The sequence below is a fragment of the Typopeltis vanoorti genome, chromosome 1 (genome assembly GCF_054136105.1).
Source record: "Typopeltis vanoorti isolate ZY-2024b chromosome 1, IOZ_Tvanoo_1.0, whole genome shotgun sequence".
Classification (NCBI taxonomy): Eukaryota; Metazoa; Arthropoda; class Arachnida; order Uropygi; family Thelyphonidae; genus Typopeltis; species Typopeltis vanoorti.
The window spans coordinates 88,360,410-88,377,342 of record NC_143549.1 but is presented as its reverse complement, the minus strand read 5'-3'; the positions used below and the strand labels follow the sequence as shown (position 1 = coordinate 88,377,342).

General features: G+C 33.9%; 1 protein-coding gene across 4 annotated transcripts in view; it reads right to left on the bottom strand.

The window, feature by feature from the left end:
* Nucleotides 1–8,348: 8,348 nt before the first annotated feature.
* LOC150110185 (protein fantom-like) overlaps nucleotides 8,349–16,933 on the bottom strand; it is a 588,918-nt gene continuing 580,333 nt past the window's right edge. For 2 of the 4 annotated variants that reach the window (XM_090391966.1, XM_090391973.1), the window contains exon 37: nucleotides 8,349–9,169. In XM_090391966.1, the coding sequence (XP_090248092.1) occupies nucleotides 9,066–9,169 (104 nt within the window). In that variant the 3' untranslated portion in view covers nucleotides 8,349–9,065. Of the gene's footprint in view, nucleotides 9,170–12,373; nucleotides 12,546–16,933 lie in introns of all 4 variants that reach the window. The other 2 variants (XR_016548253.1, XR_016548255.1) reach the window with 2 other exon arrangements.

Below are 16,933 nucleotides of genomic sequence, written 5' to 3'. Positions count from 1 at the left end.
GAGAATTTTAATAATCGCTTAGGTCAGAGATCTATATCAGAAAAAAAAAAAAAAATAGCAAAATCTTAAAGAAATGCAACCTCTGCACAGCTTTCAAGCCCACATGAAACTATCTTATAGTTCCATGTTCCTGCAAAGTTAGCCTGCTATGAACAGATGAGGGAAAAAAAGCCACCACAAAATGCAGTATATTAAAACTTTTATATCTCTATATTTGAGCATTTCTGTTCAAATATCATCTAAAATTCCAAGAATTAGTTTTTATATTTGAAACTCTAATTTTTTTTTCTTGAATAATATTTGTATAGTTGGGTCTACAATTGACCTCTGAAAGCTTCTCTTTGAAACTTTCTTAGATATTTATCTTTATCTTGCTTCAAACTAAGAATGGTCACTTCAGTCAGGAGGACTGTTCCTTTTTTTTTTTTTTTTTTTTTTTTTTTGTTCTTTTATGAATCAAAAAATCAGCTCCTTTTTATTCCTCTATAGGAAATAGGTGAAGTCATTTTAGCCCTATCTTCACTGGTAGCCAATCAGAGATAGCTGGCCCAAGGCTATCACTAATTTAAGCAGCCTGCAGTGAGGAGAAGGCTCAACAAGTGCCGCCATCTTGTTCTTATATGAATTTGTACACATCAGTAGTGCACTCAGGATTTAATCTTGGAGGGGGCCCCGAGTTGCGTAGATGATTTGAGAATACACACTATGCACTGCATACGACCTGTGACTGGTATCATATGCTGCAGTTAGGTCTACAAAGACTGCTCCTGTGGCTAGTTTTTGCTCATAACCATTTTCTATATATTGAGTGAGGTTGAGAATTTGTGATGTACAGGATTTGCCTGGTCTAAAATCAGCCTGCTTAGCAATAAGATGGGGTTCGATTAGGGGCTGTAGCATAATCAAAATTAATTGTTCATAGAGTTTAAAGAAGTTGCTGAGTAGTGATATATGTCCGTAATTTTTTTGCTTCGGTTGGAGTTTTCCCTGGTTTCAGAAAGGCCATTACTTTAGCATTGCCTCCAGATAGTTGGTATCCTTATGGTTCCAAGGCAAGTGTCGTATAGGTTTAATAACCACTCTTTAGTCCTGGATCCAAAATGTTTAATTTGTTCACTACAGATATTATTACCTGCAGATTTTCTAGGTTTTAATAGGTTTATGGCAGCGTTGAGTTTAGTGATGGTGATCAACCAAATGCCAATGACTCCTGTCATTAACAGTTACATAACATTGCTGTTCTTGCACTCACATTCTTACCATTCCTCTCTTTGTAATTCATTTTCCCTGACTCTGTGTTAGGTCTCATACCAGTTATTAGTTTTTCCAGACTCCTAATACCAAACACACTCAAGTGTAAGCCATACCTCTTATACAAATCCAATCTTTCCTCAAACTCACGCCACACATCCAAAAACCTGCATCCATTCCTTCTGCACAGCCTACACATCGAATCATTTGCCCTCATAGCCCTTCTTCTCAATTCATTATTATCATATTGAGCTAAAATACTGATGATTTTCACTCTCTCACATCTTCCAACAACCCTTTCATGTCCTCTCTCATACTGAACTTATCACTAGTTAAGTCGTTAATACCTATTACAATTTCGTTTCTGTTTTTAAGTTGCTTCCTTTATATTCTTAATTTTTGCTCCAGGAAAACTCGAAGTTATAACTTGCTTATCATTGGCATGTTTTATTATAGATTATCAAATAACTTTTCTTTTTTTTTGAACAATATCATTTACCTGATTTCCGTTTCTTCCTGACTTAATTGTTTCCATGCATTGTTGTTTCTTATTTTCCTGCATAACTTTCTTTTTCTCCCTATGCTCATTTAAACGCCTCTTAACTTTTTGTAATTCCTGCATTGTCTCTCTCTGATGATCTGCTTCAATTTTGCTATTTTGGAGGTTAATCCATTTTCATTAACCTCCTCCATATCTCTGATAACCTTCTTGTTCTTGACTGCAGCACTTTTTATAACACTATGTTTCTTGTTCTTTTTTGATGACATTTTAAACTTATAATAGAAATATCTTATAAAAATGTTATGAAATACTAAATACACTAAAAAAAAAACTGAAATCTACACTAATATACTATAAAACACTAATTTTCTAAGTTAAAAACACAATAAAACAGACAAAATCACTAATTTTACAGGAGCGCTAAATTCACAGACCAACCATAATGTATCCTCGAACTAACTATATCATAATTATTATTACATATACCTTTACATCAATTTTACATTACAACTTATGTATTTTCCTGCCATAAGACTCTTGTAAAACTGAGCATGATAAGTTATAGAACAACTTATTGTGCGAGATTTTACAATACTATGAAAATATGCTGGAATATGGGAAACATCTGAAACATCCTTTTCCATTAAGGACAAGTAAAACAAGTAAGCATTTCAATGTAGAACAAGTAATGCATTTCAGTTATTTAGAAGACACAATTTTTAATGAAAATGACAAATTAAATATGGGATCATTCGATCTGAATCATCGAATTAAAAATCGAAGCTTCATAATTTTGTATTTTGATGAAAGAGTTATATTTTAGATGATAGAAAATTTGTCATCATTAATACATTAAATAAAAGGAAAATAAAAAAAAATAATTTTTTTTATTTTCTCTAGCATCCCATGTATTATGGCAGCCCTTTTTTATTTGGTACATCCACAGATTTGTTACAATTTTGGAGGATTTTAAAATTAATCATAGCTTATTTCTAGATTTTTTTTATATGCAGGATCATTTTCATTTCAACACACAGATGTTGTTTATTATTTATTAGTTATTTTTCACAACAAATCTCTCTCCGACTCTTATAAATTTTTTCAAATTATGCCCATGTATATCTAAAGATTATAGGATAACATGTAATTTCCTACAGCCTTCAATATTCACTTTACAAATATACATGGTCTCAGCTCCAACCTCAATAGTGTTCACTACCATTTTCAGTTCAGCAAAATCCCATCTGCTTTTCCTGTCAGAAACCTAAATCTCATTTCTCTCAAGCATTATTCATCTTACTTTCTTAAAAATACACACACACACACACTCTTTCACTCCTTTCAACCCAAGGGTGGCAATTGTGCAATTATTTTCTCTGACATATTATATGACAGCATATAATCTGGAATTATTTAGCTTTAACTTTTTGAAGATTAGGTGAGTAGCCTGTCTTCATCATTCAAATCTTCATTAGTGAGCCCAAGCTTTCAATTAATAAATTTTTTCAGTGTGTGTGTGGGGGGGGGGGGAGAAAAGCTACCATCTCACCACCTTAAAACCTGATACCCATATTGTGTGTAGTAGTGTGAGTTCTACAGTTTGAAATAAAGGATTTAAAAACTTGAGAGTCCATGAGGAAAAATCCTACTTTCCTATGCCTAAGATCCACTAACTTGGGAATTGGCCCAGAAAACTCTTAGAATTTCCTCTAGCTAGAATTGTACATATAAATGATCCTTTTTGGAGGTAGTTTAATGCTACAGATAATAAATTCCATTTCCACTAAGCTACACAAACATCTAGTTATGATTATTATGATTAACAACTTTCCACAAGAAGTTTTATGTATCTAAGGTGGCAAGAATATGAACTGTGTGAAATATTCAAATTAATATTGATTATACATGTCTAAAGCTAAATAAATTCATTCACTTTAAGGTCAGTTTTATGTTTGTGATGGGAGAACCAAAGCACCCAGAAGGAAGCTTACCCTATACCACAGGTTGAGACAGACTTGCTCAATGCTCAGCTGGAGAAGGAAGAAATGACCATCAGGTGAACCACATACTTATCACCACTGTGGCCAAACCAATACACATAGCACTAATTTTGCCACTAGTGTTTATAGTGAATATGTATATATTTATATAAGAATATGTACATGTTTTACTTTTTTATATTGCTCTCCACACACAAAAGGATATTTTCCAAATCTATGGTACATTTTTTGGTACTGTGGGTGGGTTAAGAATTATTTTTCTATTTTATTATATATATATATATATGTGAGGGGTGAATATTCAGGATATGCTAGGTGTGTGGTGCTTATCCACTGAATAGCACTATCACCGATATTATATTTTTGCATTTATTCCTGTTAAACACTCCCCTACTTCTTTCCAGACTTCACATGATTCCTAAAAGTAAATACATTATACTACTGCTTGATGAAGAGACGTTTTGATGCATAAACATTGCATCACTTTTGCAACGATATCCTGGGTGTGCTTTCAAAATACATCTTTTGGGGTAAGAGAGCTAATAAATGGTAACTGTGTGTGAGTGATAGGGTTGGATTCATCTTCTTGTCGAGGTTGTTGGCGTGGTCTCAAACGTTTAGTGATGTTACAAGAGGAATATCCATTATTTAAGAAGGTGTTTTTCAGGAAGTTAAGTTCTGTTTGAAGGTCTTCTGTGGAAGTAATACAGAGCTTATAAATATTTTACCAAAACAAGTTACCATAATGTGCTTTGACCTTATTAAATAAAAATCTCAGGATGAGAGATAGATGTAGAAAGTTATTTACCTTGGGTATAATATGTGTTAAAGATACCAAGCTATTTTAAATATAAACCTGTTTTTTTACTTAAAACTTAGTATTTCTTAGCCTGGCTCCCACTGATGAGACCTCAATAAAGGACAAAACCAGTCTGGGTAGTGGCCCCTTGCCATTAATACATAGCATCATACATCTCCTCCAGGAGATGTGCTTTGCATTAAGGGTAAATATTAAGAATAGTGATTAGAGCTTATTCTACCTTTACCACAAGTTGCCTTGACTTGCACTACATGCAGGGTCAGCTAGACTTGCAACACTTGCAGGTGCAAACTTGACTGACTTGTCTGTTTGCTTACTTGGGAAATGGAGGTTTATATTTAAAATAGCTTGGTATCTTTAACATATATTATACCCAAGATAAAAAAACTTTCTACAACTGCTCAGTATATGGATTAATCATTACTAGCACAATGGTCCAACATAAAAATGGACACAAGATCATGGGAACAGAAGCCTCATAGATATTATTGAAAGCCAGTTCAAAAACTAGAACCAAAAACCTTGGGTTCTCAGTGGCAAATGCTGAAGAAAACATGGATTCAGCTGGAGAGACATGTCGGGAAATTGTCTGCAAGGATAGAAAAATAAGAACACCACAGTGGATATAAAAAGTTACAGAATCAGTGGAAAAGAAGAAAGCATACTGAAAAGTTGTATGCTTTCTTCTTTTCCAGGACAGTAGATGCCCTAAACGAGCAGATAAACAAAAATTCTTACTGAAGTCTTCCAATGAAGACTTCCGTAAGAATATAGAAGATAAATATCAGAAGGTAGCAAAATGTTTTGGAAGCTATTGAAAAAGCTTAGGAATCAAGGATAAGAATATTTTAGATGCTCGAAATAATATATATATTAAAAATAGATTAAATGCCTATAAGCCGAGAGATAAAAAATAGAAACACGTTAGTGTTTTTATTTTCACTGAATCATAATTGTATAACCAATCAGCAGAATATCTCAGCTATCTGCTTCTTATTGTCTTTCATTTGGAAATTCCACTTTTACAAGTTTTATGCACTATGAATATAATGCATAAAACTTGCCAAAGTAAACACTCACACATACAGAGTAAATGGTCTTGGTGTTTGAGTTTTAAATGCGTACTATTTTAGATTGATTTAAGGAAGATCTCACTATCAAAAAGGGCATATATGTAATGTTCATGCCATGCCATGCTATTCAGCCCTTTCCAATAAAGTTATGTATGTCTGTGCATTCAATTTCATTTTATCATTATAGAGCATGTTTCGGTTTCAGGCAATCACAATACCATTTGGGTATACAGTTTAAATGGCTGTCAGAAGATACCATCAAAACTGCTCAGGAAAGGAGGAAAATGAAGGTGAAATGAAATTTACAGGAAGTACAGCATTTGAATGCAGAATTTCAATGACAAGCAAGAAGAGACATGGAAAAATACTTTAACCAGTAATGCCAACAAATAGAAGACCAAAACGAGATCTTTTCAAAAAGATCAGGAAACTGACAGGGAAGTTCAGTGCCAAGGTGACGATATCGAAAAGTAAACACAAAGAATATCTTACAGAAGCCCTTTACAGAAAGGACTTCAATATTACTGAGAAATTTGAAGACTAGGATTATACACAGGAGTCAGTACCACTGGAGAGTGAAGTGAGGTGGGCACTGCAATAGTTATCCAGTAAGAAAGCAACAGGGGATGGAATATATGTTGAGCTGCTCAAAGCCCTGGGAGAAGAGGCAGTTAAAATTTTAACAGCTCTATGTCAGTGAATTTGGATCACAACTACATGGCCTAGGGAATCAGTTTATATACCTTTATTGAAGAAAGGTGATGCAAGGGAGTGCGAAAATTACAAAACTATAGCACTGATTTCTCATGCAAGTAAAGTCTTACTTAAGATCATTCAGAAAAGAGAGAAATGCCGAGGAACAAGAGATCATATTGCCAATGTAAGATGGATAATAGAAAGAGCACATGAATATCAAAAGAATGTCTACCTTCGTTTCCTTGACTATAGTAAGGCTTTTGACTCTGTAGATCATGTGAAACTGTGGAATGTGTTAAGAACAATGGGAGTGCCAGAGCATTTCATTATCTTTCTGAGGAATCTTGATTATGAACAAGAAGCTACTGTCCGAACAGATTTTGGAGAAACTGAGTATTTCACAATAGGTAAAGGGGTGTGACAAGGATGTATTTTATCTCCGTACCTGTTGAACTTGTACAGCGAATACATTTTAAGAATAGCAGGGCTGGAGGAGTCCTCAGAATTAAAATTGGTGGAAGAAATATTAATAATTCGAGGTAGGTAGATGATACCACCTTGCTAGCAAAATGCAAAGAAGATTTGGAGGAACTTATTATGAAAGTACTTAACCTCAAAAAGATAAAAGTTATGGCAACATGTGAACTTAATGATTTTGAAGTAGATGGGGAGAAAATGGAAGTAGTTAACAAATTTTGTGCTCCTAGGATCCCGAATTCATAAAGAAGTTAGATTACTGGGAAAAAAGCAATGACAAATTTAAGCAAGATCTTTAAAGATATTAGCCTCTCAACAAAAATCAGAATCATGAAAGCAATGGTATTCCCTGTGGTACTGTCTGGATGTGAAAGTTGGACTCTGAGAAAGAGTGAAAGAAGGAAGATAGATACATTTGAATTATGAGTTTGGAGATGCTTACTAAGAATACCATGAACTGAAAAACAAACCAATAAATCAGTGATAAACAGAACAAAGCCAGATTGCTCCCTCGAAGCTATGATCATCAAGCAAAAATTGTCATACTTCGGCATATTATGCGAGCAAATGACAGTCTGGAGAAGATGATACTTGCTCAAGTTGATGGAAGCAAGAGAAGAGGAAGACTAAGAATGAGATGGGTGGACAGAGTTAAAGAAGCAACTGGAATGCACCTGGAAATTGAAAGATATGATCAGGGACAGATCTGAATGTAGAGTGTATGTTCATAGAATCACCAGGAGTCAAAAACGACTCGATAGAACATAACACACACACACACACACAGCAACTGTCTGTTCATTTAGTATTTAAATAGATACTTTGCCATTTCTATGGAGTTATACTATCAGGATATGATAGCCACTAAGCCAGAAGCTCTAACTGGTTGTCTGAATTTCATACAAAAAAAAAATATATATATATATATATAGCTCTTCTGGTTATCTAGCTTTGGCCCTTAAGCAATTCCCAAGAGAACTTAATGATAGGTGATACAGTCATTTAAACAACATGGAAGATGAAAGATTTAGCAAGGGTTTAAAGCAGAAATGTCAATGAAATGAAGTCTGTGGTGTTGGCATCCTAGATGGATAAGCACCTACTGGTGAAAGGCTGATAATAATAATAATCCAGAGAAAATCCAAAATCTAGACAGACCAATATGATGAAATAACTTAGAAGAGACAAACGAACCCTGTTATTTAGTGTGCGTTTACTGCATAATTTGGCATAATACCCAACAGGATTAATTTACAATATTGTTCCTTTAAAATATCTACAAAATTCTCTTACTGGTCTCATAATACAGAAATGTCTCAATTTTTTTTATCTGTAGGACACTCTCTCTCTCTCAATATACTCTTTACTGTAAAATGATGATACTGTGAATTGTTTATTGATTTGAATATTTGTACTATTGAAAGCAGTTTATGTGTAGATATATATATATGTGCATGTTGTTTTCACTTATCTTTTTGATGATTTCATAGAAGCAGTATCATAGTGAGAAATATAGCTTAGAAAGAAAAAAAAAATCAATCACATTTATTTTTTCAGCTCAGCTGGTATACATGCATATTACACATTCCTGAATATACTTGTGTTATCTTCATCACTTTATTATTTTATTGAGCAATATGAAACACGATGAGCTCTGATTTTGGAAACTAAGCATAAACATTACATTTAACAGTTGTAAAGATATGTAAGCATAAAAAATTTTGGGATCCTGCAAGAAACATGAAATTAGTGATTGATATACATGGAATTCATTATGCTTGCAAAAGAAATGAACTATTTCTTAGATTATTACAGCGCATTCCAGGCTTAAAAAAATCTATATTACTGAAAAATAGGATGTATCAGATTTCAAATGCAAGTAATATTAAGTTATGACATACATATGATGAAATATTTCAGCTAACGTGAATTATGCTTCCTTATTAAATGTCTCACAAAGAGCCCCCACATAAAATCAATATTCAAGGGAAGTGTATAACATATATATATACTATTAAAAACCTTTGGCAAATTCACCCAAAATAAGTATAAAATTTCAACTCTTTATATAAAAAGTGTAGAAAAATCACGTACTCATTGCCCATAAAATTACATACTTGTCTTAAAATTACAAACTGGATTCTAGAATCGGGCAGAAAAAATTGCAATTAAATAGATATGTACAAAAATGGCACAAAATGGACGGTTTGACTTATGAATGAAGCAATAATTTATACATATATAAATTATGTTCTGTGACCAGCTCTCTGAACATTCTCTAAAGCGGCAAGGGCCTCCACTGTCACATTCAAGATTCCAATAACAGATTTCTTCTTTTTAGTATCATAAACTGAAAATAGAAAGTACTTATTAGCAATGGTGTACACTAAATGTCACACAAATAATTTTATTTTGTCTTTTCTTCTTTGAAGGAATAATAAAGAAACAGCATATCATATGAAAACTTAAATCTGATTTTAATAAGGAACAAACATGTTAAATCTGCTACTTGGTGTCTACTAAGTATGCAATGACTGCAAATGAATTGATGCATGGGTTGTGCAGAAAAAATGTTATGCAGTTTGCAGACTTATGGACTGATTCTGTGAGATAGAAGGACTCATATAACTGAAGGAGTGAATTAAAATAGATTGAGAGTCAAGTGTCCTGAGAAAGCATTGTTCACTAAGAGTGTGGAAGTGCAAAGTTAGAAAACTAAACCAATTAGAGTGGATGCAGCTGGTGTGCATCCACCACAAATTAGTACCAATGAAGTGAGTGACTGTGGAATCTTGACTCAAGGTGTAAAGATAGTTGGGATCTAAGGGAATGCTACAGTTTATGTATGCTAATACTAAAAGTTTCAGGAACAAGAGGGAGGAGGTTTTAGCATTGGCTGGTGCAACTTCACCAAATGTTATAGGGATTGAGAGATATAGTATTTTCAGGGAGAACAGAGAGGTGTACTCATGATGACAGCAGATGAACTACACCAAGAGAGATCAGAAAGATAGGGATGTATAGATGGCAGCTCATTTGAAGCAAACTGGTGTGAAATAGAGGCCAAGACAAAATATAGAGTCGGTTGCTGCAATAAACAGGGGTTGCAAGGGATGATGTGGAAGGCCAAGATAATTGGCAAAATTAGTACAAGGAGTGTAGGCTAAGTAATTATTATGGGGACTCCAAATACATAGACAAAGATTTACAGTGAGAAGGAAATTGAATTTATTTGCATACTGAGAGATAATTACTTGAAATGGCATGTGATGGAGAGAACTCAGGTTTTGAGAGTACAGGATCTGGTCACTGGATCAGAAGAGCTGTCCATAACCAGGGTAGTGATCATGCAGACTTTTCATACATGTGGATTTTCAGTTAAGGAGTATGATAGAAGAACTAAGGGCAGATGATTATGATAAGCTTGGATGAAGCTTGAAGCAGTGACATGGCATAAGAATCTGCAAGGGATGGATGCTAGCAGAGATGATAAAGGGGTATCTGAAAGAAGCAATATCAAACCATATATAGAAAGTAAGGAGTTAATGGATGAGCAGTACCATAAAGCAGGGTGTTAAAAAAAAAAAAAAAAAAAACGTTGTGAGAGTATATAAGGAGAAAGGTAATCAAGCATGGTCAGCAAGGCAAAATCAGATCATGAAAAGAAGAAATTACTTGCACAGGTCAAAGGAAATCTCAGAGTTCTTTTGCTATGTGACAAATAAAAGGAAGAATGACTATGGAACGATAACTTTAACGTGCTGATGGCAGTGAGGTGACAAAGAAAGAAGTAGGCAAAATAAGTGGAGGTCACAAATGAGTGGAAAGAGAGAGAGCAAAATATTTCTTTTCCATAAAGGAAGTTCAAAGTCTCTGCAGTAGAAAATTATAGATTAATCACTATCTTGGAAATGGATACATAAGGATATGATATTCTATGGGATGAAGGAGAAGAGCTTTGTGAAAGGTTACGTCATTTAGTAATTTACTAACTTTTTATATATATAATAGAGTGATGGGCAAGTTGGATAAAGGGCATAATTACAATGATAACGGGAATTTCAAGAAAATGTTTGACAGGATACAACATGAAACTCTGTTATAAAAATTAGAACCAAAATTAAAGCAATTTTTATAGGAAAACTTTGGATTACATTAAATACTCAAGGATTTTAAATAAAGACTATGGTTATATCCATTTATGAAAAAGAAAGATAATAATCACAGATTTCTAACATTACAGTACTGGAATTGCCCATTGTAAGTAGATTATTTTATCTGAGATAGTAATTGCTCTCTTATTTCTCAGATCTCTGATTTCATCAATTATTCCATTTCAGTCTTCTGAATCCCTACTAACTGCATTAATTATGCACTTCACATCCATGATAACCTTGGTGTCTACAGACATCTTGGCCGGCAGCATGGTTAATCAAAATAATAACCGAGAGCAACACTTTTAGAACCAATACCATAGTACAATGATTATATCCAGTCTGGCTATCACATAATAGCACTATATAATTAAGGGTAAAAAAAAAAAAAAAATTTCCGTAACACCATTCAAATACACTGCTACTTCTTGTTGCAACACTAGCCAATATTGAAGGAAATTGACAAGGCTATGGACTTGAGGGTAATAATGAACAGAGTTGAAATTCGGAGGGCATATCGCAAAAGTTTGATGTTAAAAAAATATGCAAACAAGTAAAGATATAGAGAAATCTTTACTTGTTTGCTTTATAAGGCTTTATAAAGCAAACCTCTTTATAAGGCTATGATTTGGCCACATCTTGACTACTGTGCACAGATGTTACCTGGGTTTCTTGTGAATCAGGAGGTGGTAGAAAGGATTCAGAGACCTGGTGAAGGTATGTGGAATGTTCCCTATGAGAATAGGTTGAAAGTGTGTTGTTTGCAGAGTTCAGTTTACAGGTGGAAGAGAGGAGACATGATAGAAACTTATAAGTGACTAAAGGATTCTCTAAGATTGACACAAAAATAATTGTTCAATACATGATGAACAAGGTGTTCATCCTGGAAGTTGTGTAACAGTGTGATTGGTAAAGGTGTGATCAGTGGTGGTGGTGATGATAGATACCCTTTGGCTGGAAATCTTGAATTTATATCCTGTCTAGGACACAAATAAACTTTATAATGCTATCTGTGATTTCCAATCTTTGGTCAAGTGTTTCATTTATAATTAACTCTCAGATTCACATGTCAAAATTGATTTGAAGACTACTTTTATGCTACTCAGATGAGCCATTCAACTGATTCTGCTCTTGTTCCATAAAAATATATTCAACTGGTTCCTCATGAAACAGTTAAAACAAGTGACCTGTTCTGTTTGATGCTTATCTGTAACTGTAGTTATGTTTTTTTGTTTATTTTTTTATTATTGTTGTTTGCACCTGATTTGTCACTGCCAAATTAAATAATTGTGGTGACAAATCAGATGCAAATAAAACAATGAAAACAGACTGGAAAATAAACAACAAAAAAACATTTGTATAGAGTAAAGAAACACACTCATAAGCTAAAACATTATTACCAAGCAGCCAATTTCCAGTTAATCAGATTACACGGTTGGCCAGAAACAGCTAGTGACAGTCTCCTGGTATGAAGATTGTTCTCATGGACATTCTTGAATGGCAAGGAATATCAAGTAGAGCTGGGGTGTCAAACTGGTGGCCCACAAAGCAATTTTTTGCAGCCAATGACGCCTCAAGGAAAGATTAAAAAAAAAGGATGGTTGCTTTTTATAATAAAACAGAAATACTGCATTTACTTGAATATAACTCGACCCCCGATTTTAGTTTATGAAAAAAGAAATTAAAAAGTTTTGCATATACATCGCACCTGAAAATAAATTTTAACCACTTTCACATCGGGGCAATAACTTGCTCCCCGGAGGTAAACAATATGCCCTCCCCAACTGCCACTATATTGCAAATGCAAGAAAAACAAGTAGTTTTATTGTACCACTGAATAAAGTATAGAGACATTTGCTGTCTGTGTAATATATTTCTTTAGTGCAATTAGAGACAACTGGGATAAAAATGGCACTAACTAATGAATCACATGTCCCCTCCCACATTAACCATGCTGTTTAGACTCATGCAAAAAAATATGTTGAACTAAAATATGATTTTAGTCAGATGTGCATGAGTGTGACTAACTCGAATGCAAAGTTCCAATAAAATTTGTAAACGTGTTAAAACTAAGACGTATAGAGTGAATGTTGTTATGCCACTTTGATATTATGGAATTCGGTTGAAAAGAATTAGCATTTCAACTCAAAAACTGTCAGCTTGACTTTGTGTTTTGGTAACGCAATCTTTTGTTAATACTGCACCAATCATATGCACATCTTCATAGCTGCTCTATCTCTATTAGCCTACAATCACGCTTCGCCATTTCATGCTCTGCTTTCACTTCTCATTAGTCATTCGTAAAGGGTTGTTCATTATGTATATAAAATCTTGTAAATTACTTGGAATAATGGGAAAGAAGATGATGCTATTTGGGTAGATGACTGACAATGCACACAAGGAAACTGCTCTCGAGGCTGGAAGTAACGATAATGAATAGGAGATTCTTGGTAAGTCATCCTCCCATTTTCAGTTTTTTTCCTGAAAACTTTAGTTTCCAAAAATCCCTGCATATATCTCGCATCACGATTTTTTAGTTTTAATTTTTGGGAAAAAAGTGCGAGTTATATTCGAGTAAAAAAAAAGTGCGAGTTATATTCGAGTAAATATGATCTGAATATGAAAACGAATAAATATCGATTTATTCGTTTTCGACCTGCTATAATATTATTGCAATAATAAAAATTTATATCACAATTCCAATGTTAGATCCGATCCTAATCAATTGTAAACTATATTTATGCTTTCATTGTTTATTTATAGCATGCTGCAGATAGCACGCTGAAAAAATTGAATTCTATTGGCTACCAGCTGTTCACGTAATGTGCGTGTGGCATACGCACTCATGTGAATCCCGGCTATGAGTTTATAATTGCCTGCTACTGTCAGTGCACCGAACACAATTCAATGACAACCTATCAGAATCCTTTTTTTTAATTTTTTTTATAAAAATTGTTATTAATAATATATTTATTCACCCAAGCAATGTTGCTTTCTAAGACAACAAGAAAAAGAAAAATTGCTGATGAGGGGAAAAAAATTTCAAGAAAAATGGTAATTGAATTACTTCTGCACTGAAACAAAGGACAAAATTGTGTGCATTATTTGTAATGAAACAATTAGTGTCACCAAAGAATATAATATAAAAAGGCACTATGATAAAATTCACAAAGAACAATATTCACGCTTTGAGGATAAACTGAGAGAATAAAAATTAAAAAGTATGAAGAATTCCCTTCAAAGTTTATTGGCAAAACCTTCCAAACCTTTTAGTGACGATTCCTTGGTTAAGGAGTGTATGATAAAAGCAGCTGAAAACATATGTCCCAAAAATGTGCAAGTATTTTGCAATATTTCTTTGTCCAGAAATACTGTGATTGAAAGAATAACCGAAATGACAGATAATCTGTGTGACCAATTGCAAGAAATATCTGCAAACGTACGGTGCTTTTCAATTACACTTGACGAAAGTTTAATATTCACGACATGGCTCCAGTTGTTCTGTTTCTTTGGGCTTGCGATGACAATAATATGAATATTACTGAAGAGTTGTTGGAAATGATTCCCATCCATGCTAGAGGGGAAGACTTTTTACGGCATGTGGAGCATTTTGGAAAAGTACCAACTTCTTCTAAACAGGCTCATAGCAGTGACAGGCAAAAATAAAGATTTTGTGTCAAGACTTGCAGCAAAGTTACAGGAAATATATCTAGACATTCCAAAACTGCAATCTTTCCACTGCATTATTCATCAGCAGGTCCTGTGCTCCAAAGTATTGGAAATGAGCAACGTACTGAAGCCTGTGACAAATACTGTGAACTTCATCTGATCCAAAGGCCTCAATCAGTCAGTTTGCACAATTTCTTAAAGCCTTGGAAAGTGAATTTGAAGGGTTACCTTATTACACAGAGATTAGTTGGTTATCTTGGCATAAGGTTCTAAAAAGCTTTATTTTTTACTTTTAGAGGAGATCAAATTGTTCCTAGAAATGAAAAATCATGATGTTGCATTTCTCAATGATCAGACATAGGTACAAGATCTAACATTCTTAGTTGATATTACAGGATATTTGAATGATTTAAATGTCAGACTTCAGGGGAAAGATCAGTTAATAACACACTTGTATGATGCACTGGCAAATTTTAGATGTAAATTAGTCTTGTTTCAAAATCATTTAAAAGAGAATATTCTAAATTACTTTCCTATGTGTGAACAGTTGAACAATAAGAATCAAAGTTTTACCTTTTCTCAATATTGTCCCAAACTAGAAAATATTAAAGAAGAATTTGATAGACAATTTAAAGATTTTAAGGAGCAAGAAGCAGTTTTTTTGCTTTTTACAAATCCTTTTTCCTTTAATTTTGAAAAAGCTCCTATTTGTATTCAAATGGAACTTATTGATTTCCAAAATGATTCCATTCTAAAAGCAAAATACCAAGAATGTGTTCCAAAAATATACAGTTATTTAGGTCAAAAATATCCAGCAAATATTCTATGTTATTTTGGAAGCACCTATTTACGTGAACAATTATTCTCATGTATGAAAGGTAACAAAACAGCCCACAGATCAAGACTAACCGATGTCAATCTTTCTGCCATAATGAAAGTCTCACAATCTTTGAGTCCAAATTTTGGCAGGCTGGTTAACAATAAACGTTGTCAAGTGTCGGGAAAAAAATAAAGTATCATCATCATCATCATCAAATTCCTGCCATGTACCCTCAAGGGGTGTACAGGATATGACAGTACTACATGAAAAGAAATTACATCATCACTAACTTCCTATCTACAATTTTCCTGCAAATCAGTCTGTTACTTGTCAAGACTCCAACATTATCAGATCTTATATTTCTATCGTCTAAGGCACTTTGTACCGTATCAATCCACCTATATCTTGGTCTTCCTCTGGGTCGTTTTCCTGCCAACCTGGCAGAGAACACTTGTTTTGCTAATCTTTCCTCTCCCATTCTATTTAAGTGACCATACCATCTGAGATTAGCTCTGCTAACGCATTTGTGGATGCTGACAATGTCAAGTTCTTTCCTAATATCCTCATTTTTAATATGATATTGCCATTGATGCCATCTGTTCACGCCTCTAATCTTTCTCAGGACTCTCATATCTGCGGTCAAGTGTTTTACTTCTGACCCAGCTCTCAGATCCATAAGTTAAAATTGGTTTGAACACAGTCTTGTATACAGCTAATTTAGTGTTCCGACTAATTTCTTTCTTATTCCATATGAATTTATTCAATTGACTTCCCACGATACCAGCTTTGCTGATTCTGTTGTCTATTTCTATATTTAGTTTACCATCTTCAGTAAAAATTGTGCCTAAGTAGCTGAAATGTTTTATTTGTTCCACAGGTTCTCCATTCACAACACAGTTGACATTTTCAATGATTCTGCCTATTTTCATTGTCTTTGTCTTTTTATTGCTGACCTTCATACCATATCTATTACAACAGCTATTCAATTTAGTCAGAGAATCTTGCAGACTTGTAGCAGATTTATTTAGAAGTATAACATCATCCGCATAAAGCAAAGAGCTGACATTAACATCTCCAATTTTGATGTCAGGTTTAATACCACATTCCTTCATAATGTGATCCATATAGATAATGAATAACAGAGGGGATAATGTACATCCTTGTCTCACACCAGATTTAACATTAAACCATCTTCCTGTACTTCCTTCAATTCTAACTGCTGACTCACAACTCAAATAAAGACTTAAGTATTGCTTGATATAATGCCCCATTGACACCATATAACTGCAGCGTATTGAATAGCTTCTCTCTTGGCACCTTGTCATATGCCTTTTCCAAATCGACAAAACTTAAATACAGATCTTTGTTATATTCCCATGCTTTCTCGACTATTTGTCGTAAAGTGAAGATCTGATCCTGACAGCCTCTATTTGGCCTGAATCCAGCTTGTTCTTCACCAAGCTTTTCTTCC